This window comes from Hyaena hyaena, unplaced genomic scaffold (assembly GCF_003009895.1).
Source record: "Hyaena hyaena isolate Hyena2069 unplaced genomic scaffold, ASM300989v1 scaffold_407, whole genome shotgun sequence".
NCBI classification, from domain to species: domain Eukaryota; kingdom Metazoa; phylum Chordata; class Mammalia; order Carnivora; family Hyaenidae; genus Hyaena; species Hyaena hyaena.
Window position 1 is genome coordinate 370,185 of NW_024081037.1, and position 23,483 is coordinate 393,667.

General features: G+C 36.6%; 1 protein-coding gene across 1 annotated transcript in view; it reads right to left on the reverse strand.

Moving 5' to 3' along the window:
- Positions 1-7,142: 7,142 nt before the first annotated feature.
- The window catches only part of ADGRG7 (adhesion G protein-coupled receptor G7), a 67,888-nt gene continuing 51,547 nt past the window's right edge, over positions 7,143-23,483 (reverse strand). The window contains exons 12-16 of the mRNA XM_039251949.1: positions 20,243-20,586; positions 19,217-19,313; positions 15,048-15,203; positions 12,846-13,002; positions 7,143-7,403 (exon numbers count right to left, since the gene is read on the reverse strand). Coding sequence (XP_039107880.1) covers positions 7,143-7,403; positions 12,846-13,002; positions 15,048-15,203; positions 19,217-19,313; positions 20,243-20,586 — 1,015 coding nt within the window. The remainder of the gene's footprint in view (positions 7,404-12,845; positions 13,003-15,047; positions 15,204-19,216; positions 19,314-20,242; positions 20,587-23,483) is intronic.

The window sequence follows — 23,483 nt, forward strand, 5'->3', positions numbered from 1 at the left end:
AAAGGTAGAGCCTCAGGCTTCTGCCCAGAGAGGCAAGTGTTGTGTTTAGTCACAAAAATTGCAGTTGGGACCACAACTCCCAGTCTAGAATGCTTCCCTAATCTGCAACTGCTTGGTAAGTACTGTGGCCAGAAAAAATAGTCTTCTTTTTGTGTTATTGCAAAGGTCCAGAAGGTCTCAATTGTTATAATATAGTTTCATAGCAGTTTATGTCAAAGTTCAACAAATTATCAATGTCATAGTTCCACGTGTAACAAAGCTATACTGGAAGAAGATAAGAATTGGACTATAGTTCTCTGGGAAATGGAGTTTGTAAGTGATAACAGCTTTAAGTCATAGGACTCTGCTTTGCTTTATTTTTTTTCTTCTTTGTTAAAATAAGGAGCTAACATATTAAGCAATGAGACTTTTCAGAAATATGATCAATAGCTTGAGAAAAAGATAACCTTTTTCTACTTTTGAAATAAATCACAAATAAGGACTTTAAAAATGAATCCCCAAGTTCATGTATTCCTTTTGGGAGTATATAATGGTACAACCACTTTGGAATACTGTTTACCAGTTTCTTATAAAGTTAAATATACACTTACTCTATGACTCAGCAATTCCACGACTAGGTATTTCAAGAGAAAAGAAAACACAGACTTATGTAAGAGTACTTATATCAATTTTATTCCTAGTTTTCAAAACTTGTAAATGACCAAATGCCTGTCAACTGGAGAAAACATAAACAAAATGTGATTTATCACAAAATGAATATTACTGCAATAAAAGAATCAAAGCACTAGTACAACATGAATGAATCTCAAAAATACTATGGTGACTGCAAGAAGCCAGTCTCAAAAGAGAACATGATTCTGTTTATGGCGTTCTAGAATATGCAAAACTAATATATGATAATGGAAAGCCGGTCAGTAGTTTTCTGGAGCTGAGGTTGGCAGAGGATTTAACTGGAGAAGAGCAGGGGGGAATGTTACAGGGTGATGAAAAGTTCTTAATTTTGCTTAAGGTAGTGGTTTCACAGGGGTATACATTTGCTAAAATATCTAATTTACACTTCAAATGGATGCATTTTATTGCATGTCAATTATCAATGAAGTTAATTTATTTTTTAAATGCTTATTTATTTTAGAGAGAGAGAGACAGAAAGAGAGAGAGAGAGAGAGTGGGGAAGGAACAGAGAGAGAGGGAAAAGAGAGAATCCCAAGCAGTTCCACACTATCAGTATAGAGCCCAAAGCAGTGCTCAAACTGGTGAACCATGAGATCATGGCCTAAGCTGAAATCAAGAGATAGATGCTGACACACCCAGGCACTACTCAATGATGTTAATTTAAAGGATTAAAAAAAAAAAAAAGTAAGCCCCCTACCAAAGCAAACAAATAAAATAGAAAACTAATTGAATTGCCAAAATTACAGAAAACATTTTAATATGAAACCAACCAAACAAACAAGCAAAACAGTCTTCAGTGACCCACTTGCATTACTGAAGTTTCCTGTAGTACAGTGTGTGTCTTTGTATATACATAGTACTATATAACTGTGGAGTAACACTGAACATCACACATGACTGTTTAGTGTATACACTTAGCAAACTGGCATGGATGTGAATATGCTGCATTTCCTAATGCAATAGTATTTTTGTTCATTCAAAATAGTATGCCCTCTCATTTGGTAATATACCCAGGTGGACATTTTGAAGAAAACTTAATGTGAATTTCAAGTAGTGTTGGCATAGCAGTGTTTTTGCCAAGATATGTTTATTGGTTGGTTTAATTGTTAAGAGATATGTGACTTGTGTATTCATGTTTCCCTATTTATATTGAGTGTCAGGACACTTATAGTGTAATTTGAAGCCCACACCTAGCAAAACTACAAGACCATATGAAATGTTTCTTGGGCATTACTCTCTTTCTGGCCCTCTGATTATTTTCCCTGCCTCCTGATTTAGTTACTTAATCAGTTTTTCAGCAGCTTTTATATATATTTTTTCAAATATACATTTAATAGTTTACATATATGTAAGTGAAGTGTAGATGATGCACATGTAACACTACTTTGAGTCTGAGTTTTGTATGTGTGCTTTACTACATGACTGCTAATAAAACTTCTCTTCCAAGATATGGGGTTTTATTTTTAAGAAAAAGCATAATGGATGCAGACACAGAAAACATATTTGAGAGATAAAAATAATGTCATGGACCCCCACCCACTTGATGTACAATATAATGAAGAACTAAAGACATCATGGGGGCACCTGGGTGGCTTGTCAGTTAAGCATCCAACTCTTGATCTCGGTTCAGGTCATGATCTCACAGTTCGTGAGTTCAAGCACTACATCGGGCTCTGTGCTGACAGCACAGAACCTGCTTGGGATTCTGTGTCTCCTCTCTCTCTTCCCCTCCCTGATTGCTCTCTCTCCCTTTCCTTTTTTTAAAAAGGCACCATTGGCTTGGTTGGCAATTCATGTCTCTGTTCTTCGCTTTAGAAGTTTCTACATTGTCCCTAATGTATTCCTTAACACAAAATGAAAAATACTCTGCCTCTATGAGGACATATAAACTCAAAAACATGCTAACTGCTCCATAAATCTTTTGCATATTTTGAATCAGATGCAGACTGAGCATTTCATTGTATTAAAAAGAAAGGAAAACAATAAACTAAGGGAAAATATTTTCACCAAATTTAATCATTAAAAGGGTAACAACTATAGTAAAAGTTTCATAGAAATTTATGAGAAAAAAACAGTAGCTCAATTGATAAATGTATAACACAAAAACTAAAAAGTGAATTACCAAAGTAAACAACTATGTAAAAAGTGTTTATGGCACTTCAAATGTTGACATTATAAATTAGTGCAATGTTTTCAAGCCAATATAATAATACATACAAGGAGGGGCGCCTGGGTGGCTTAGTCGGTTAAGCGTCCGACTTTCGCTTAGGTCATGATCTCGCGGTTAGTGGGTTCGAGCCCCGCGTCGGGCTCTGTGCTGACTGCCAGCTCAGAACCTGGAGCCTGTTTCAGTCTGTGACTCCCTCTCTCTCTGGCCCTCCCCTGCTCACGCTGTCTCTCTCTCTCTCTCCCCTAGAAATAAATAAAACATTAAAAAAATAATAATAATACATACAAGGAATCTAAACAAATTTCTATAACTTTTGACACATTTATCCTAATCCTTAGAGCTTATCTTAAGGAAGCAATTAAAAATAAAGGAAATATATATAATTTATATATATATATCAGTTTATTAATTATGTGTCACTACAACATTAAAAATTGATTTGAGATGGAAATCCAATAAAACTTAGTAACTTGTGCTATATTATGCAATCAGTTATTATAAGGACTACATTGCTGGGTAATTTAAATGAAAATCAGGATAAAATTTCATTTACTGTAATTACAGTTATTTAAATTCTTATGTATTCAAAGAGCATAAGGGAACATGAAAAAACACACATCTTAGATAGGTTAGGGGATTATGATTTTTGCTTTTTTTTGAAAAATATATTTTATAAATACGTTCCAAAACTTTCAAAACACATATAGGAAATAGGAAGTCCTTTCCTCTCTTAGTAACTGCCTGTCCCCATGCTTGCACTCAGAATGGAATATAATTTTGGTGTCTCTGACCTGGACCTCATCTGAAGAGCCAGGTACTAGAAGTCCCAGGGTGACATTAGGGGGATTCCACAGAGCCAGAGAGCTCCAGTGGATGACAGGTTGGTATGATATGATTGGCATTTTGCCCAGGTTCCCAAACATTTGCAAAGAATGCCAAATTCTTTTGAATGAGACAATGAGCTTAAGAATAATCTCCCTTTGTTGGTAACAGAAAAAAAGACCTAAAATATACTTCAAAACAGAGTTATCCAGGAAGAGCAATTCCAAAACCCCAACAATTAAACAATGAGCTTTGAACTATCAGTTTAGACCCAGGAAAGGAAATCCAAAGCTCAGGATAGTTTGCTCCCCCAAGAAACTACATGTGCTACCACAAGCAAAAAGGCTACAGGCACTGTCACCAGGAGAAATAAATCAGAAATGTGGAAAACTGGCTCCATTTAATACAATGAAAAACAGTATTCTGAGTCTCCCTTTCCTGAAATTTTTGGGTTTTTTAAAATTTTATTTGTTTATTTTAAGAGAGAAAGAGAGAGAGCAGTTGTGCATGGGCAGGGGAGGGGCAGAGAGAGGGAGAAAGATAAAGCCAAGCAGGTTCAACACTGTCAGCACAGAAACCAACATGAAGCTCAATCTCACAAACCATGAGATCATGACCTGAGTCAAAATCCAAAGTGGGACCCTTACCCAACTAAGCCATCCAGGCACCCTGTGACATTTTCTTTTTAAGGTAAGTCACTGTTTGACTCCTATAGCCCCTATACTTGTTCTTCAACTTCCAAAGCGCCAACTAATTAATTTTTGCTTTCCTTATTCACTGCATCCAAACTCTGTTAGGGCAAGGACCTAACAAGTTCATTCAGAGGAAGGGAAATGATTGATGGGCCTATCCTCAGTGTAACTGTTCACTCTCCACTCCAGGATATCCTGTCAACAAGGTCATCCTTCATCCCTCTACTTCATGGTGGGTATGGGACTCAGGCCAGCCCAGTACCCCCTGAGCACAATGTCTGTAGGCACGTGACCAAGGAAGGTAAGCCAGTTCTTTGCTCCTTTCCTCTTGCTGCCTTTGCTTTACTCTGGATCACAGGAAATTGAGCCTGATAGGTCTCTGGCTGACAGGAAGTTGCAGGGCAGGAGAAAGGGGATGCTAAGGGCCAATTTTCAGTCATGTAATCCATTTGGAGGATGGAGTCAAACACAGAAGGACAAAGATGAAGGAAACAGGGAAAGAAAAAGAACCCTAACACATTCTTTGAACTCCTTGCTTTTGAACTCTAGACCTAACATTATATCATCATATATGTTATTCTCTAAACCAGGACACTTGAGAGTAAAAGGGGCTGCTAGTAATACATAAGTCAGAATAAAAGGTACAAATTAGGACTGGCTCAGGCAAAGTAGAGTTTATAGTCACTCCACCCAAAACCAACTCAGCCATTGGACTTTATAATTAATTGAGTCATAAAATTGTCTTTGACCCTTAACCTACTTTCAGTTGATTTCTGCCACTAAACTTCCTGACCACTGCATGAGGGAAAGGTTTAAATCAGTAGAATTATTTATAAGTGGTAGGATTTCAGGATAGATAGAGGAACATCAACGTCTGCCTAACTTATTCTCCACAATACGTATGTAAAGTTATCCTCTACAATATGTATGTAAAGTTTGCACATTTTTTGGTACAGCCATTCCAGGAAAATTATATGGAATTTTGGTTGCTATACCCCCAAGAAGACTGAAAAAGTGATAAGAAAACCAAACTCACCCACAGAACACACATCCTACACTCTGAGGCTAAGTGAGGCTCTTTGGCGATTTTTTTTTTTTCACTTTAAAGTGGCCCTCACTTAAGTTTACTTTCATTTGAACATAAATTTGGGGATATAGAATTGATCACCCACATCTTAACAATCTTTCCAGCGCCCAGCCCCTATCTAGGGATATTATTATAGCACCACTAAAAATACTGACTTCTGAGAACCGCTTTCTTCTTTAGCCTTTTCCCTTTACTTTTTCCCATTACCATGTAAGGTCTCAGTTATTACAGCAGATGAATAGGCTCTTGGCTAGTCTAGTTATTCAACATTCATTTACAACCATTTCTATTAAAAAATCACATGTTTCCTAGGGTGTGGTGAGAAGGGTATGTCACAGCTCACATGACATTTGTTAGTCCCTTAGTTCAGCACACTCATAGCAGTTGCCTAGTTTATGACACAATAGAACACCACAATTCAAAGACTGCATCTCCTAAGTTCAGTAGGAATGCTCCCTAGGAGTGGAGGTCATTTTTATTCAGGAGCCTTTCATAATTCAAGTGTTTGAAATTCCATGAGCAGCTAAATCTTTGAAAAGTTGTAAGTGATGGTTGTGACTAACTTTTCATCTCTGGAGTCTCGGTGTCTCTTCATCAATAAAAGCACAGTAAAAGCACAGATGTATCAAGAAGCAGAAGGAAATATACAGAAGCTTTAGTAACCATCTCATCTTTTTGTGTCTCACTGCCCATTCCTTTTTAAAAAAAAATTTTTTAATGTTTATTTATTTTTGAGAGAGAGAGAGAGCATGAGTGGGAGAGGAACAGAGAGAGGGAGAGGGAGACACAGAATCTGAAACAGGCTCCAGGCTTGGAGCTGTTAGCACAGAGCCCAACAGGGGGCTCAAACTTCGGAGTGGCTAGATCATGACCTAGGCTGAAGTCAGATGCTTAACCAACTGATCCATCCAGGTGGCCCTCACTGCCCATTTCTTATACTGCCACTTCCTCTGTTCACAAAACATGCAATTTTTTGAAAAAATATCCCTTTCCAGAGGTTAAACTGACACAATATTAAGTAGAAATCAAAGTATAAGCACATATAAATTAAAATATTCACAAATCAAAAGTATTATATATACAAGCAACTCTGTACAGTGTTCATTAGGAGTCATTTTGTTCTGTAAGGGAAATTTATCTCATTTCCTTTTTTTTAAGTTTATTTATTTTGAGAGAGACAGAAACAGCAAGTGTGGAAGGGACAGAGAGAGAGGGAAAGAGAGAGAATCCTAAGCAAGCTCCATGCTGCTAGTGCAGAGCCTGATGTGGGGCTCGAACTCACAAAACTATGAGATCATAACCTGAGCAGAAACCAGGAGTCAGAAGCTTAACCAACTGAGGTACCCAGGCACCCTTCTCCTCATGTCCTTTTTAGTAAACTGTAAAATAATTTGTTTTACTAAAGTTTGTCACATAGACTTTATGATATAAGTAGCAATTATAATCTTAAATTATCTTGAATGCTGGGTGGAATTCTTCACCTCATTCAGGTAAGAATCTATTGAATAATAGATAAACTTCCAAATCCATTATCTCTGATGATAATAAACAGCAGGTTTTACCTGATTATTAGCCTTTAGCAAAGTATGTTGATGGAGACTTTCTGGGAGAACTGAGTAATAAAGGAAAGAAACAGAATAAACAAAACTTAACATGAGTTAAATAAAAAGAGGATTACAAAAGCTAATAGTTTTACAATCTAGATGCTTGGGTTTGCTTGGTCACTTTCAGAGAGTGTAGTTTCCTCTGTAATTACAGATGGCTCCAGCAGTCTAAAGTGTTCATTTAGGGATGGAAATGATCTGATCATGTCATACATCCTCACACGCAGCCTCACTGAGACTGCTGATGGCATCGACTTCATTCTCCCAGTGGACAGCGACAGTGACTTCAGCACTTTGGAAGCTTCTTCCTGGAAGATTTTTGTTCTGACAGTATAGAGGATAAAAATTTGCAATCCCTGGCAGATAGAATAATAATTTAATGTTAGATCAGTGTTGACATAACAGACTCAGGGAAGTGATTTATTTTACTCTGCCAGATACCCTTCTCATCATGCTCAACAACTCCCCAATTAGAGTGATTACATCTGCAGCTGCTGTGCACTTTGTTGTCTCATGGTGTTGAGACCACATTCTTCTCATATATGAAGTGCTACATGTAGGAAGAAGAATTGGAAGATCTGAATTCAGGTCTGAGTTTACCACATGTTGGCTATGTAACTGAGATGCTCTTTTTCTTCCTGACAGAAACTGGGTGTCCTACAACTCAATTAAATTCTGACACTAACAACCCAGAGTTAGTGTCAAATTCCACAGGTTAAGGCTCAGGCCCATGCCTGCCTTCACTTCAGATGCTAGTGGCAAATATTGGGTCTCCACATTACCCACACTTCTGTCTGACTTGACTGCCATGACAGGGGTTCCCATAACCCACCTCCCCACTTCAGATTTGATAATTTACTAGAAATACAGAACTCCAGAAAGGTCTTTACTGTTTACTATAAAGGATACAACCCAGGAACAGCCAAATAGAAGAGATCATAGAACAAGGTGTGAGGGGAGGGGCATGGAGCTTCCATTCTCTGTCCAGGTGCACCACCCTCCCAGCACTTCAATATGTTCACCAACCCAGAAGCTCTCCAAACCCCTTCATTTAGGGTTTATTATGGAGGTTCCATTATGCAGGTTTGGTAATTAACTCATCAGCCATTGGTGACCATCTCCTGCCCCTCTAACTTTCCTGGAGGTTGAGGGGTAGGGCTGAAAGTTCCAAGCTTCAAATCAAGGTTTGGTCTTTCTGGCAATAAGCCTCCAGCCTAAAGCTTTCCAGGGACCCCAACCACCAGTCATTCATTAGCACACAAAAGAAACTCATATCACTCCAAAGATTTCAAGGATTTTAGGAACTCTGTGTCAGGACCTGAGGACAAAGACCAAATATTTTATGTTTTAGTATGGCAGAGTAATTTCATTCTTTTCCTAACCTGTTTGGTTTTTTATTTCTGAAGGAGGTAGATTGATTATGGGTTACCTAATTCTTCTTTCAGTTCTAACATTCTATGACTGTACATTTCTTGGAGTTTTAGTAATATAACTAAAAAATTAGTGAATTTAAGGACAAAAAAAGTTTTTAAGCACTTCTATTTGTTGCTTTTCTGTCCTTTACATATAAAGTTCAGATGTGCATGAGAAATTAGTCCATAAAAGACTGAGTACTATTTTCTATACACTTTTAAAATAAAAACTATGAATTAATGAAGTCTTATTGGTATCAGACACCGCTTTTCCTTTAATCCTAATCATTTAATCCTAACACCAACTCTATAAAATGAGCCTTACTGTCCTTACTATCCCCATGTTAGGTGAGAAAACTATTGCTCAGATAAATTAAGTAACTAACCTAAGATTACCCAACTAGTAATCAGTATAGTCTTGCGTTGAACTCAACTCCATTTGGCTCCAAAACTTTTCTATCCAATATACTACTCAACCTCTTGCTTATAACTACAATAGAAAGATATTATAAAGTATATGATAGCATCTAAGTGTTGCCTGTTAATTTCTCATAAATATCCTTTGTGAAAATAACAGTTTAAATAATATGAATAGTTGAGTAATAGTATTGTGCCAATGTTCACTTTTTGATTTTGACAATGTACTAGGGTTATAAAAGATATCACTGGCAAAAGCTGGGAAAAGAGTACATGTGAACTCTATACTATTTTGCAACTTCTTGTTTTACACTATTTCAAATTTAAAGGCTATTTTTAAAAATCCATCATGTCTCCATCCTGGCATCTTGAGCATAAATAGAGCTCAAGCCTATTTATTTCTAGAACCATATCCTATGAATACTATTGTAGGAGACGTTTGGTACTGTGGTAAGATAACCCAAAGACCCTGAGAGTCTATGTATCATAAAATCAATACACATTGGCAAGAGACAGACCAGTTATCTGGCCAAAATCAGGAAAATTAACTTGATTGTTATCCAACAGGTGGTACCTATTTGTCTGGGGAAGGCCTTGATGACACAAGGAAGTATGCATAGGGACACAAAAGTGTCCACTGACCATCCTGATTGTTCAAGGAAGAGAGATTTATTTGGAAGACATGAGAAATCTGGTACTCTTTGTGAAGTACATATTTCATCTTTAAATTCTAAGGTAAAGACAAGACTGGATGGATGTCTTCTTGTGCAACAATTAGGAAAAGACCTAGACCATTGAGAATTCATAAAGAAGCCATCCTGTGAAACTGTCTGAGTGGCATCCCAATATTTCTATATTCCCTAAAATCCTGAAGTGTTATCAAAAAAGACAAAATGCATGGATTAAACTAATTCTCACTAGCAAAAAGATTGAATTGTGTTTTTAAGTAATATCTATAGCACGTAGTAACTGTCCATTAGAATTATAGCATTCTAAATCTAGAAGGAGCCTTACATGTAAACTACTCATTTTGGTGTACATAAAAATCAAACCCTTGTTTAAAGTGAAGATTCCTAGTTCTTACCCTGTAGATTCTGATTTTCTAGGTAAGGGATGAGGCCTAGAAGTAAACATTTTAGTATACTATGTAAATTCTGACCTATGCAATATTCAGACCCACTTTGAGAAACACGGTATCAATTTTAGCACCCTCGTCCATTTTATATTTTACATACCTCACTCAGAGAGGTTGTATGACTTTGCTAAAATCATATGAATCATTAATGGTAAAGCTGGAACATATCCTAACTCTCCTTTTAGCCCAGTTCTCTTGTCATATGGCCACCCTCAATTTTGCTAGACAGTATTAACATTTCGTAATGAGCCTCTATTTTGTAATGTGCCACTCATATCATGGAGAAGAGAATATCTTTGACTATACCTTCTTTCTGGTACTTTTCTAAACTTCTCATCACTCTAGGCAACAAGCCCATGAGACTAAGTTTATCCTATTGATAACCCAGACTATGTTTATCCTCTTTATTTCCCTTAGGGAATTTCCACTGGGTGTTGACAGCAGTGGAAAACTGCCTTATATCCATTTAAATTTAGTGGCAGGCACACATTCAGTGTCTGAGGCACTAATTCTCAAAAGGCACTGGAGAGGGCTACCAGGAATAGAGGGTGAAGTGCTTACAAACATTAAACACGGTGGTAGCAATTTAAACAGCCAAACAGCTCCCACATGGCACTCTACAGACTTTCATAATTTGTGGTCCAGGCAAATTTATGTAATGCTCTTCCAATAGTTTCCATTTTGTATCAAAGACTTGCCTCCTCAGTGATATTTGAGGATGGCCAGAAACAACCAACATGATAGCAGCTTCACACAGTGGTTACTACTGTCAGTGACAAGATCATCATCAAACACTGCAGTTTCTTCACAAAATATTAGACAAGTATAGTCCATACTGATATTAAGCAAAATGTTATCTACTGTAAAAGATACACACAAGCATGTTTCTTGAATGAGAGAACTGAAAATCTAGTTAAATAAAACTTTTATACATAAAAAGTTCATTTCTGAGTACAAGAAGAAAGAGGACAAACAAACTTACAAAACTATAATTCTATTTAATTTGATTAAATTATATATATATATTTTTAAATTAATAGTTGAATTAGTAAAGCTAGAATTAAAGTCATCACTTCAGGATTTTAAAGCCTATAAGCAAATAATCTACATGGATTATGCCAATGTCACTCAATAATGTATATGTATATCAAATCATTATGTTATACACCTTAATTTAAAAAGTTATAAAAATGAACTATTGGAACCTCATCAAGATAAAAATCTTCTGCACTGCAAAGGAAACAATCAATAAAACTAAAAGGCAACCAATAGAATTGGAAAAGATATTTGCAAATGACATATTGGATGAAGAGTTAGTATCCAAAAATCTATAAAGAATTTACCAACCTCAACACCCAAAAAACATATAATCCAGTGAAGAAACGGGCAGAAGACATGAATAGACACTTCTCCAAAGAAAACATCCAGATTGCCAACACACACATGAAAAGATGCTCAACATCACTCATCATCAGGAAAATACAAATCAAAAACCACACTGAGATATCACCTCACACCAGTCAGAGTGGCTAAAATTAACAACTCAGGAAACAACAGATGCTGGAGAAGATATGGAGAAAAGGGAACCCTCTTGCACTGTTGGTGGGAATGCCAGCTAGTGCAGCCGCTCTGGAAAACTATTTGGAGGTCCCTCAAAAAATTAAAAATAGAACTACCCTATGTCCCAGCAATAGCACTGCTAAGAATTTATCCAAAGGATATAGGAGTGCTGATTCAAAGGGGCATGTGTACCCCAATGTTTATAGCAGTGCTTTCAACAGTAGCCAAATTATGGAAAGATCCTAAATGTCCATCAGCAGATGAATAGATACATTCATACATACATTTATATATATAATATATATACATATATTTTTATATACAATGGAATACTACGTGGCAGTGAGAAAGAATGAAATCATGCCATCTGAAGCAACATAGATGGAACTGGAAGGTACTATGCTGAGTAAAATAAATCAGTCAGAGAAAGATATCATATGTTTTCATGTGGGTCTTAAGAAACTTAACAGAAGACCATGGGTAAAGGAAAGGGGAAAAATAGTTACAGAGAGGGAGGCAAACCATAAGAGACTTTTAAATACAGAGAACAATTTGAATGTTTAAGGGGGATAGGGGAGAGGGGAAAATGGGTGATGGGCATTGAGGAGGATGCTTGTTGGGATGAGCACTGGGTGTTATATCTAAGCTAAAAGCCATGGGAATCTACCCCCAAAACCAAGAGCACACTGTATATACTGTATGGTAGCCAACTTGACAATAAATTATATTAAAAATAAATAAATAAATAAATAAATACCATTATATCTGTAATTATTCCCAATTATTCCACAATAAAAGTTTTTTTTAAAGATAAGACACATAATCTTATAAAATTGTAAAAAAAAGAGAGAGAGAAAGAAAAAAATTCAGCCAATCCCACAGGGGTTTAAGCTCCAGCAATAATTGTAACATTGTCCATGTCAACCATGGTGAGGGGCTGCCTTGAACCTATTGCATGGGAGGCCAGGAATCAGAAGGTGTTGGCCAAGCCAGTTGCTGGACAAAATCGCTTCTGCTTAGAGAAGAGGGAATAACATGGTCCAACCCTACTATAATTATATTCTATGAACTCCACTCCAGGAAAGGACATAATAGGTAGGTCATAAAGAGATATCTTTCCTCTTCCTTCAAAATGTACTAAAAATAGAGTCTCCTAAAATGTAACTAAACAATGACCTTCAAGGTTTTAAAAGAAGAAAACTTCAGGGTAGTCCAGGGTGATATCATCTCCACCACTGCATGGTGTGCTACTTTCAGACTAACCCACACCATACCTGAGTAGTGTTGAAAAGGCAGAACAGGTAGTTGAAGACAAGTCTGGCGTAATTATCATCAATTAGCATAAGGTATGCCAGAATCCAGGTAATTCCAAACACAACTGCAATTGATAACATACGAATTATCTTCTTTAGTGTTGAAACCTTTTTTGTGCTAGGTAAGAGAAAGGAAGAAAGAAAATAGGAGCTTTTTACTTACTAATATAATTTTATTTATTAATATCATAGTTACCCTCTAATTGAGAATACATATTCAGCTGTCCATACACACTATTTAACACTATTATGTATTAAGTGGAAAAACCATGTTAGGCCTATGTCTGGATAAAATATGACTTAGCAAGTTTTATTTGTAAATAAAGTGATACCTGCTTAAAAGCTCAGGCATAAACAGTCCCGTAATACTACTGCAGTCAAATTTCACACACACACACACACACACACACACACACACACACAAAATCAATGTTTTGTTTGGAAAGGAATTTTAGTTTGGTAATTATTTTGTGTATCAGCCAGTGTGCAATTCCTTTTCTGGGCATCTGGGACTTTCCTATGATGCAGGTTGATATGGGAATGACAGAGTATTAAAATGTAGAAATGTAGGAATCTGGGCTCAGTCATATGACTTACACTGGGATGTTAGCAATTGTTACACAAGCAGAAGCTTAAATGCATTTTGCTCAGTAGAACTGGCCTTTTTTAAATTGTTCTTTGGAATCCTGACTTCACTAAGCTGAGAAGCCTAAACTGGACTAATAGATGATGAGAGACCACATGGAGCAGAGCTTAAATTTCCCAAATGAGCAGCTCCCACTCTAAACCAACCAACCAAACACCATCAGGCACAAAAATTAGTCATCTTAGATCATCCATCCGTATTCAAGCCATCCAAGACCAGAACAACTACCTGATAAATACTCAAATTTATGACAAATAAATATTTGTCACTCCAAGCTAAAAGTTTGGGGTGGTTTGTTATTCAGCAAAAGCTAACTGATACATGAAAGATAATTTGTTAAATAATTAAATTGTGACCTGATTTTCACTGTAACTAAGCCAACTTAAGAACCATGATCTACCCTCTAAAATTAGAAATACAAATTTGTTGCTGTCTGTGGCCAAAATGATACTGTTTTGTACAAAGTAAATATAACTAACATGCAATTAGACTAAGAAGACTTTACAAAGATTTTTCTGCATTACTAGTAAAGTAAACGTTGGCAAGATGACCAATGACAGTCTTTTCTCCTCACATTGCCCCTCAATATGGACTATCATTCAGATAAGAAAGAGGATACTTACTCTTGATCAATAAAGCACATATTTAAGATGATATTCCCACTAATGACAGTTTTCTCCCATCTGAACATACCAAATGGATCCATTTGGTGACCAACAAAGCTCACAGATGTGCTTATAAAGGATGTACTGGGGTAAACACAGTCTTATAAAATTAAACCTCCTGGATTCATGGCTTCATTAGCACCATGTTCTATCAATCTGCATTGTAGAAGGTGGGGATAAGGACAGTATATTTGTGTCATGGTTTCTGTTATTTGCCTCTCCAACTGAAAGCTCTTTTGTTTACCAGGTATGACAATGAAAATGCTTATTGGAGTCAGAAAGGTTATAGAAAGGAGAGAAGCAATATACATGGGAACTGATAATCCAAATCCAGGGAGCATACATCACCCCTGCAGGAAATGTAGACCCAATGTTGCCAGATGTTCTAATTTTTTCAAAAGAAAATATAATTTTTAAGTGAACTCTCCCAATTTTTAATGTTTTAAACAAATTTTAAAAACTTAAAGCCATTATCAGATTCAAGAAACACGTGTAAAATATAGCCTGCAGCTATACAGTTACCAGCATCTCCTCACAATCTTCCAACTTCTTTAATTATTCAAATCTGATTTCTTGAATAGAGATTGGCAAAGAAATTTTTTTTTCTTAAAGTCTATGGGCTTAGTTTTTAATTAGGCTCATATAGCACAAAAGCATGTATATAATGCACTGAAGATGAAGGGAAGATCTACTTTCGGAGACAAGTTTAAAAGAAAATCTGCCTTGCAAACGACATATTCTTGCCATTGTACCAGAGTCTGAAAATTCTTTTGGGGACTGTGGACATATTATAGTACTGTATTATATATCAGATGAGTAGGCCTGAAGTTTCCCAGTAATGGGTAATCTTACCTTGTCAGATTGTTATTATTCTTCCATATCACTTTGACTATGATGATAATATATACAACAATATTGTGGATGAGGATAAGAGTCACAGGTAAGATGAATGACCACAAAAATGGACTAGTTACCAGTGCATTTTTTTCTTGAATTGCCAGCCAGCAACTATGGAGAGAAAAAAATTAGTAGACTACAAAAGGTATACATACCATTCTCTATGTTATTAACATTACTGACATTCATTTTACTGAAAGAACTGCTAAAAGCCAATATCCCTTTGCACTCTACTGTATATTTGAAATGGCTTTCAAGAATTCCACCACTAGAAAAAAAATGAAATGCATTAATTCTGTTGTATTTCTTGATGTACGGGCTACTGGAAGGAAAGTGGCTTTTCAGTCAGGCAGTGCCAAATTTACATGTCACTCTATCAATTACTAGGTGTCTAACTTTAGGCAAGTTATTGTTTTATTTCATTTTGGAACATATAGCACATCAAATGGCTCAAAATTTTAAAGGTACAAATCATCAGAGAGAGATAACTACTCCTACAACCATCCCTCCTACAACTATCCCTCGTCACCTAGTTTCTGTCTCCAGTGTTAATCAGTGTTTCTTGTGTATTCTTCCAGATTTGGGCTATGCATACACCATCAATTTTTTTCTGATTTTTAAACAAATAATAATATGTCATACTTCTATACCTTACTTAACAACATCTGTTGGAGGTCACTGCAGATAAGATTATAAAGATTGCCCTCATTATTTTTTATAGCTGCATACTACTCCATTATTTTGTTATACCATAAAGTATTTACATAGTTTCTTACTTTATAAAAATATTTTAATAGTTATTTAACCTAACTGCATCTATTTTGGGTTTTTTGTTGTTATTGTTGCAATTGGTGATGGTGATTTTGGTGGTGTTTTCTCTCATCTATGAGAGGGGAGACACAGAATCTGAAGCAGGCTCCAGGCTCTGAGCTGTCAGCACAGAGCCCAATGCAGGGCTTAAACTCACAAACTGCGAGATCATGACCTGAGCCCAAGTCAGATGCTTAACCGACTGAGCCACGCAGGCACCCCAGGTGGGCATTATTATTAACAAAATAATGTGAGAATATTTGGCACATATTTGGCTTTCAATTAATGTGTGTTTTTGTTCCCCTGCAGGCAAAACACCATTATTATACATGTCAAAAGATTTCTAAACTGTTTTGCATTGAAATGTTGTTATATTTTAAGTTATTAGAAATCCAAATGACCTAGAAGGAAACTGGGAAGATGTTCAAATCTCTGTAATGAATTAAAAAATAAAAAGGAGTGCCTTCATCCATTAACAGATAGAATAGGTCTATCCTTAAAATAATGAGAGTGAGCAAGTTTATCTTCAGGAATTTAGGCTTTCCTTTCATCTGTAACTGGAGGCCAATGCTCCTGCCATTCTCCATTTTGCTATCTCTTACACAGAAGAAATAGGAGAGCACTTGGCTGAGAATTTAATGAAATCCTGCTGAGGGCTTCAAATCTCTAGAAGATCCTTTGGTGGCTAAGCAAGTGGCTATCAAAAGTTTTACTTTAAAAATAATTTTTTAACATTTATTTATTTTGAGAGGGGGCGAGAGAGAGAGCGGGGGAGACACAGAATTTGAAGCAGGCTCCAGGCTCTGAGCTGTCTGCACACAGCCTGATATGGGGCTCAAATTCACGAACTGTGAGATCACGACCTGAGCCCAAGTCAGATGCTTAACCAACTGAGCCACCCAGGTACCCCACAAGTGGCTATGAAAAGTTTTAAATGAAAGAGATGAACACATTTCTTATCTAGACAGTCTAGAGAAACACAGTTTAAGAGGGGAGGAAAGGATAGAGACAGAAAATGAACAATACACCTCTATTGGATAAAGGCAGACTTGTTAATTATGAAACAATTTGACAAATATATATATATACATATATATATACATATGTGTGTATCTATACATGTGTGTATGTGTGTCTGTGTGTGCATTCAGACTTACCTGAATGAGTCTTGAGTTGTTTCTACTTTCAACAATACAATTTCTGAGGATTACTATTTGTACTATAGATGTGTATGTGTGTGTGTACATGACTTCTCAGCCACCTCATACCAATGGGGACCCCTGGAAGGGAAATAGGCTTAGATACCCATGGTCGTCAGGAAGTGTGCACTAGGACAGGACTCCTCACTCCCTCTTTCCTTTGTCCTTCCTAGAGAAATGGCCATGCTGAATTTGTTCTCATAATAGCCTCCCCTATTGTTATTCTAAATTTAGTAACTCATTTTGAGAAATAGACTGTCTAAGAGAGGGATGGCTCCTACAGTCAGACTAACCCTTATAGGTATGGAGTGGAATTTCTAGAATTAAGATTGGAGAGCGCACAGTGTGGAGACTGATCTGACGAACGGCTATGGACCTGAGGTCTGGAGAGCATCACAAGTGGACCTCAGATGGACTGTTTAATTCCATGGTGATTTTGCCATGAAACATACCATGAAGATAGCTCTATCATATGCAGCATACAGTTGAAAAGAATTTCCCTCTTGGGCATTATAATTTCCCATGTTACCTCAATCCTTCAGAAGGGTATGAAACAACCTATATGATGGTAGTACCAAAAATCAGGGGATGGAGCATTAAAGAGGAGTATGTACTGCCCTGAAGTCACCCTTTAATTGGGTCCTTGCAGAGATAGCAGTATATGAGGGGAACTGAGTTAGAGGTTTCATGTATGACTGGCAGAGCTGGGAGCAGTAAGGGAGAGTGTGGGATATGGTGATATAATTGTTGGGAGGGTAACTCAAGAAACCAAAAAATAATCCCTTCTCTTTCCACATACATCCTGAAGAAATGTGACCCTTGATGCACGTGTATAGGGTGAAAGGTGGGGGATGAGTCCAAGATGAAGCAGATATTCATGTTAAACATCCTTTGTCTCTACCCAACTTCTCTTATTATCAGTCACCCAGTGTCTTTCCTAACACCTACAGCGTACTCAGGAAAGAATCTGCTCTCAATTATTTATAGCTCAATGTGAATTTATTTAAGATGGTAGGCTTCTTTCTCCTGAAGGCCTTTACAGGAAAGGCCCTGTCTAGCCCTGTCCCAGGGTTAGGGAAGGAAATCAGTGATGCTATATGAAGTGAATTAACTCTCCCGTGAGATATTTGCATCTTACCCCTGTTCTATAATTGTGGAATTAAAACATTTTTAACTAATTAGAAGATAGTTAACCCTAATTAAACATAATTAAACAGAGAAAATAGTACCTGGAGTGTTTGGCCTCTAAAATCAGGCTAGGCAGATAGCCTCCGAATCTACAGCTGGGCATGGTCAGCCCTGGAACTAGGCATACGCCCTGACACCACAGACTTTACTTAGGTGTACTGGTATATTTCCTGGAATTCTGTGGTGTTTTTTTTAAGTTGCTTTGGGACTTAAGGTAGATCTGGGGGTGAGAATGGCTGGATTATAAAAGGAAAAGGGAGGATAAACTAAAGAGCATTTGCTGTTTGGCAGCAGAGACACATGTAAAGAGTTCAGCTGAGATTTCTTCTCTCCTAACTCACATAAAGAGCAAACACCAAACAGTCAGTTATTTCCATTAGTAACAGTTCATTATTCACGCTATAATCACAGGGAGAATTAGTAATGTGTGATAAATCATCATCAAGTGTTCATTATAATCTTATCAACATAGAACTGGTCATAAGAATGGATAGTGCTTTTCAAGTTATGAAATATTTTCACACTTGCTTGACCCATCACCAGGACCTCAGAGTGGGTATTACTGTCAATTGTTATTCCCATTTTCTAGATTAAAAAAAAAAAAAACTAAGATAAAGGGTTACTAAGGATCACACATATTGTGTCCTATGATTTTCAGGCTTAATAAAAGAAGACAAGGCTAATATAAGAAAGCTCAGATTATAAGTATAGAAGGTAATTACTTGTTTTACAAAAGGATTTATCATAGGAAACTTTCATGTCCTATATTTAAAATATAAAGCGTTCTTTGAGAATTTGAAATACCCACTTATAATATGATAGTTATAAAGTGAGATTCATATGTTCATTGATATTTGAATTCAATGTCACTGAACAATTATACTCTTATGTCAAGTAAATGAACATTTTTTAAAAATGTAAACTTACATTTCCTCTTGCCGGTAGCTTAACTCCCAATGTGGCCTATCCTTATTCTGAGAAAAAATAAGTCCTATTGTCAGAACCACCACTACAGCTGGGACTCCTATATGGTAAAAGAGAGGCACCAAATTAATAATTTACTCAAGACTGGAATTAATTATAAAAGAACACAAATGAATTATACATCTGACCATTTTTAAGACTGTGTCATTCTTTCTACTCTAAATGTACTAAATGACCCACAGATGTAGGTCAATGGGGGACATAATTTTTCTGTAACTGTTTGTCTCTCTCTTTTATTGTTGGCTGTACATACTAACCTGATGCTATTTCTGGTTCCTTTGTAACACTTACCATAATTTCCATTCTTAAATGGCCTAATTCCTCTTTAACTTGAAGAAATTTGAATTTAGATATCACAAACACAATTCTTTTCTGGAACCCAATAAATTTTTCAAATTATTTTTCTTAGAGTCACTCTGATTTTCTTGAAATACTTCTTTTAAAGTAGCTAGGGAAGGGACACCTGGGTGGCTTACTCGGTTAAGTATCTGACTTTGGCTCAGGTCATGATCTCATGGTTCATGGGTTCAAGCCCCATGTTGGGCTCTATGCTGCTGACCAGCCTGGAGCCTGTCTTCGGATTCTGTGTCTCACTCTCTCTCTGACCCTCCCCTGCTCATGCTGTATCTCTCTCTCTCAAAAATAAATTAAGAAAAAAACATTAAAAAAATTTTAAAGTATCTAGGAAACTCATTATATGTGGTCTAAATTTCAAATCAAACTACTAGAGATATTAAAGGAAATTACCATCTCGAGGTAAGATTACGACGTGACTAGTACAGCTGCCTGATCACATCTGTCTCCTTCCCAGGAGTGTGAATGCCAGGCAGAAGGCACTCCTGGTGGTGCTGGCTTTCCATCACCCCTACCTAAAGGACTTGAGCTGTTAGGCCTTCAGTAGGTATTTGTTTAAATTAAGTTATTTCAACAAAATTAAATTTCTGACTAAGTAGAAAAGCAAACACTTGCCCCATCCAATTAAAGAGATGAACAGAATGAAATGTTGAGGTAGAGGCTTCAAGGTCCTAATTAGCAGGAAATAGAGCTGGGCGGCACTGATCCCGGTCCAGGTAAATGTCACTAACAGGAAATAGTGGAGCAAGGCAGTCACCACAGTGCAGGTGGGATTCGAGATGAAAACAGTATCTTGAGCGGGTATTTGATTTTCAGTAGAGTCCATCTTATTGGTGTCACTATCATTTTTTATTACGCTATTGGAGTTTTCAATTCCAAACACGAAGAGGAGGTTAAAAATCAACATTGATGTGCACAGGCTGACGAACACCCAGGTTACTGAGGTTTTTCTGACGTTCCTGAAAGCAAGTAAACATAATTAAACAAATAAATAAAACAGCTGCAAAAAATAAACTCTAGTGAAATTGTGAATGAACAAAGAAATATTATTACTCAGTGTAAATTCAGCTCACAGCCCAGTGGGCCAGCTGGTAAAACTACCTTCCCAACTGTCCTCTCATTTCCACAGAGAAGTGAGTTAGAGAACATAGTTCAATACAACCTTTCTTTTTTTTTTTTAAGTTTATTTATTTATAGAGAGAGAAAAAGAGAAGAAAAAGAGAGCAGAGGAGGGAGGAGAGAGAGGGAGAGGGAATCCCAAGCAGGCTCCGTGCTGTCAGCTTGAAGCCCAACATGAGGCTCGAACTAAGCCACACAGGCACCCATGATACATCCTTTCTTGAAACTCTGTTGTAATCAAAGGTGACCCCTATTCTGCAGTGAAGACTTCCACTGGATTCTACTATCTGGTATCTAGTCCCCTCAGGGCCAGCCTGTGACTTGATCTACCTAATGAAATGCACCAGAAGCCTGGAAGCCAGGGCCAACTTATTCAGCAAAGTAGTGCTTAGGGCCAATGATACTTTTATGGCCCACAACAAAGTTTTAACTCCTTTTAAAATCAAAAGGGAAAGGAATTAACTTTTATAGGTCAAAGAACAAATATGACCATATAATATTAATATATTCACCTTTATACCAATACAGTTGTAAAACATTTTCTAATTTTTTTTTTTTTTTTATGGAGGAAATGTCCCATAAAGGCACTCTGCCCATGAAACCCATAACAAGCTTTCTTTTCCCTTCATGCTTCTGGAAGTTCTGAGCCACCAGGTAAAAAGTCTAGCTAACCTGCTGAAGAAACCACATAGGAATGCTCTAGGACTATGTGGAGAGGGAGAAAGGCCCATCTCTCCCAGCATACCAGATGAGCCCCAGATTAGTCCAACTCCACCCACCATCTGACTGCAGTCTCACAGGAGACCCTAAGAAAGACCACTTGAGCCCAAGTTAAGTCCTTAGATATAACAAATTAATGTTTTAAGCCAGTAACTTTTAGGGCAGTTTTTTCTACCATAATAGACAATAGGTTCTACTCCAGATTTGCAAACATATACAAAGGTTATCTATAGAAAGACTCTAAATGGATTTTTTAAAATTTCAAAATGGGAAAAAATTTCACATTAATAAGCGAACACATGTTCAAATGTAGAGGAAAAAGTCTTGCATTTTAAAAAGTATTTTATATAGGGACACCTGGGTGGCTCAGTCAGTTAAGCACCTAACTCTGGATTTCAGCTTAGGTCATGATCTCATGGTTTGTGGGTCCGAGCCCTCTATGGAGTTCTATGCTGAGAGCTGGAGTCTGCTTGGGATTCTCCCTCTCTCCTAATCTCTCTGCCCCTCCCTCACTCCAGCACACACACACACACACACACACACACACACACACACACATTCTCTCTCTCAAAACAAATAAACATTTAAAAAATAAATAAGTAAAATAAAAAGTCTTTTATATAGAAAAAAGACAAGTAAGGATTTTAAAAGAATAAGGCCAAATACAATTTTGAACTACTTTTTTAAGTTTAAAACAAAATGGTATAATGTTTAGCATACATTACATTTAAAGAGTAAGGTTCTCATAAACATTTTAAATTAAGTAAAAATATTTAAAATGTGTTTCATGGTCTATTGCTACTAATTACATTCTTCATAATTTGAGAAGGCTGACAATTATTATCCCTCTGAAAGGCTTACACTCAACAAAATTTCACCTGTGTCTTTTCTGTAAGACAGTTCATAACCCTTTTTGATGGAATATCTCCCAAAGACTATTGTTCCAAGGGTGATATTTTAGGAAATACTTGCTGGACAGTCAAAAGGTCAAGATGCTCTGGATGATCCTTATAATATAAAACATGCTTGAAGACTGTTCCTTTGTTTGAAGATATAATTTCTGGGATAGGGAGGTAGAACAAAGTATTCTTTAAACCTTTGGGGTTTTTTTCCTTCTCAACTTTACCTACGATCTTTGCTAGAAAAGAACAGCCTTTTTTCATTTTGTCTGCAAGCTGGCATTGTTTACCAGGAGTCTTTAAAAGGCAGTGGGAGAGAGAGAAAGAGAGAATGAGAATGTGTGTGTGTGCTCATGCTCACATGTATGTTCTGTGGTGGCCTACCTGTGTATTTTCAGATTAGCAGAGAATTCAAGGTTGCTCTAAATAATGTTGATTTCAAATGTCAGGTTTCATATTCTCTTTAATGTACATGTATTGTTTGCCTTAATGGTTAAAGGCAGATATATCCTTAAGGCCCCTTTAATGACATATTACTAGTCTCTGTATACTATGGTATGCAGTCTTATATTAATGAAAGCTAAAGAATCTCCATTCGCTACCATCTAAGCCCTTTTGGGTTTTTCAGACTACAAGGCCTCTTCAAATAACTATTTCCCTAAGTTTATTACTGTGCTTAAAGTTCTAACATTTTCAAGTACCCATTTTTAATATCTCAAAATCTGATGAATAAGTCTGCTTACTAATTACATATTCCCTATGATTTTATTATGAACCTTCTCAGTCTTTGGATTTCTACAATGCATAAAAAGTTTATATTTAAACAGAACTCTGTTAACCTTTTTGATGTTTTAGTTGAGATTTTTCTGAATAATTCAAAATCTCATTCAGTCTTTTGAAAGTTTTAATGACCAGAACTGCAAAAAGTACTCAAAAATATACTGCAAAAAGTATATAAATATACTTTTATATAAAAGCAAAGTTAGTTTCTAATTTTTTCCAATTTCAGACAGAAATTGTAATTCACAGGGAGAACACGCTATTTTCAAATAGCCTGGCTCTTCTGTTTATTACTATATTCTGTACATTAATATTGTGTTATTTTTCTATGTAATATA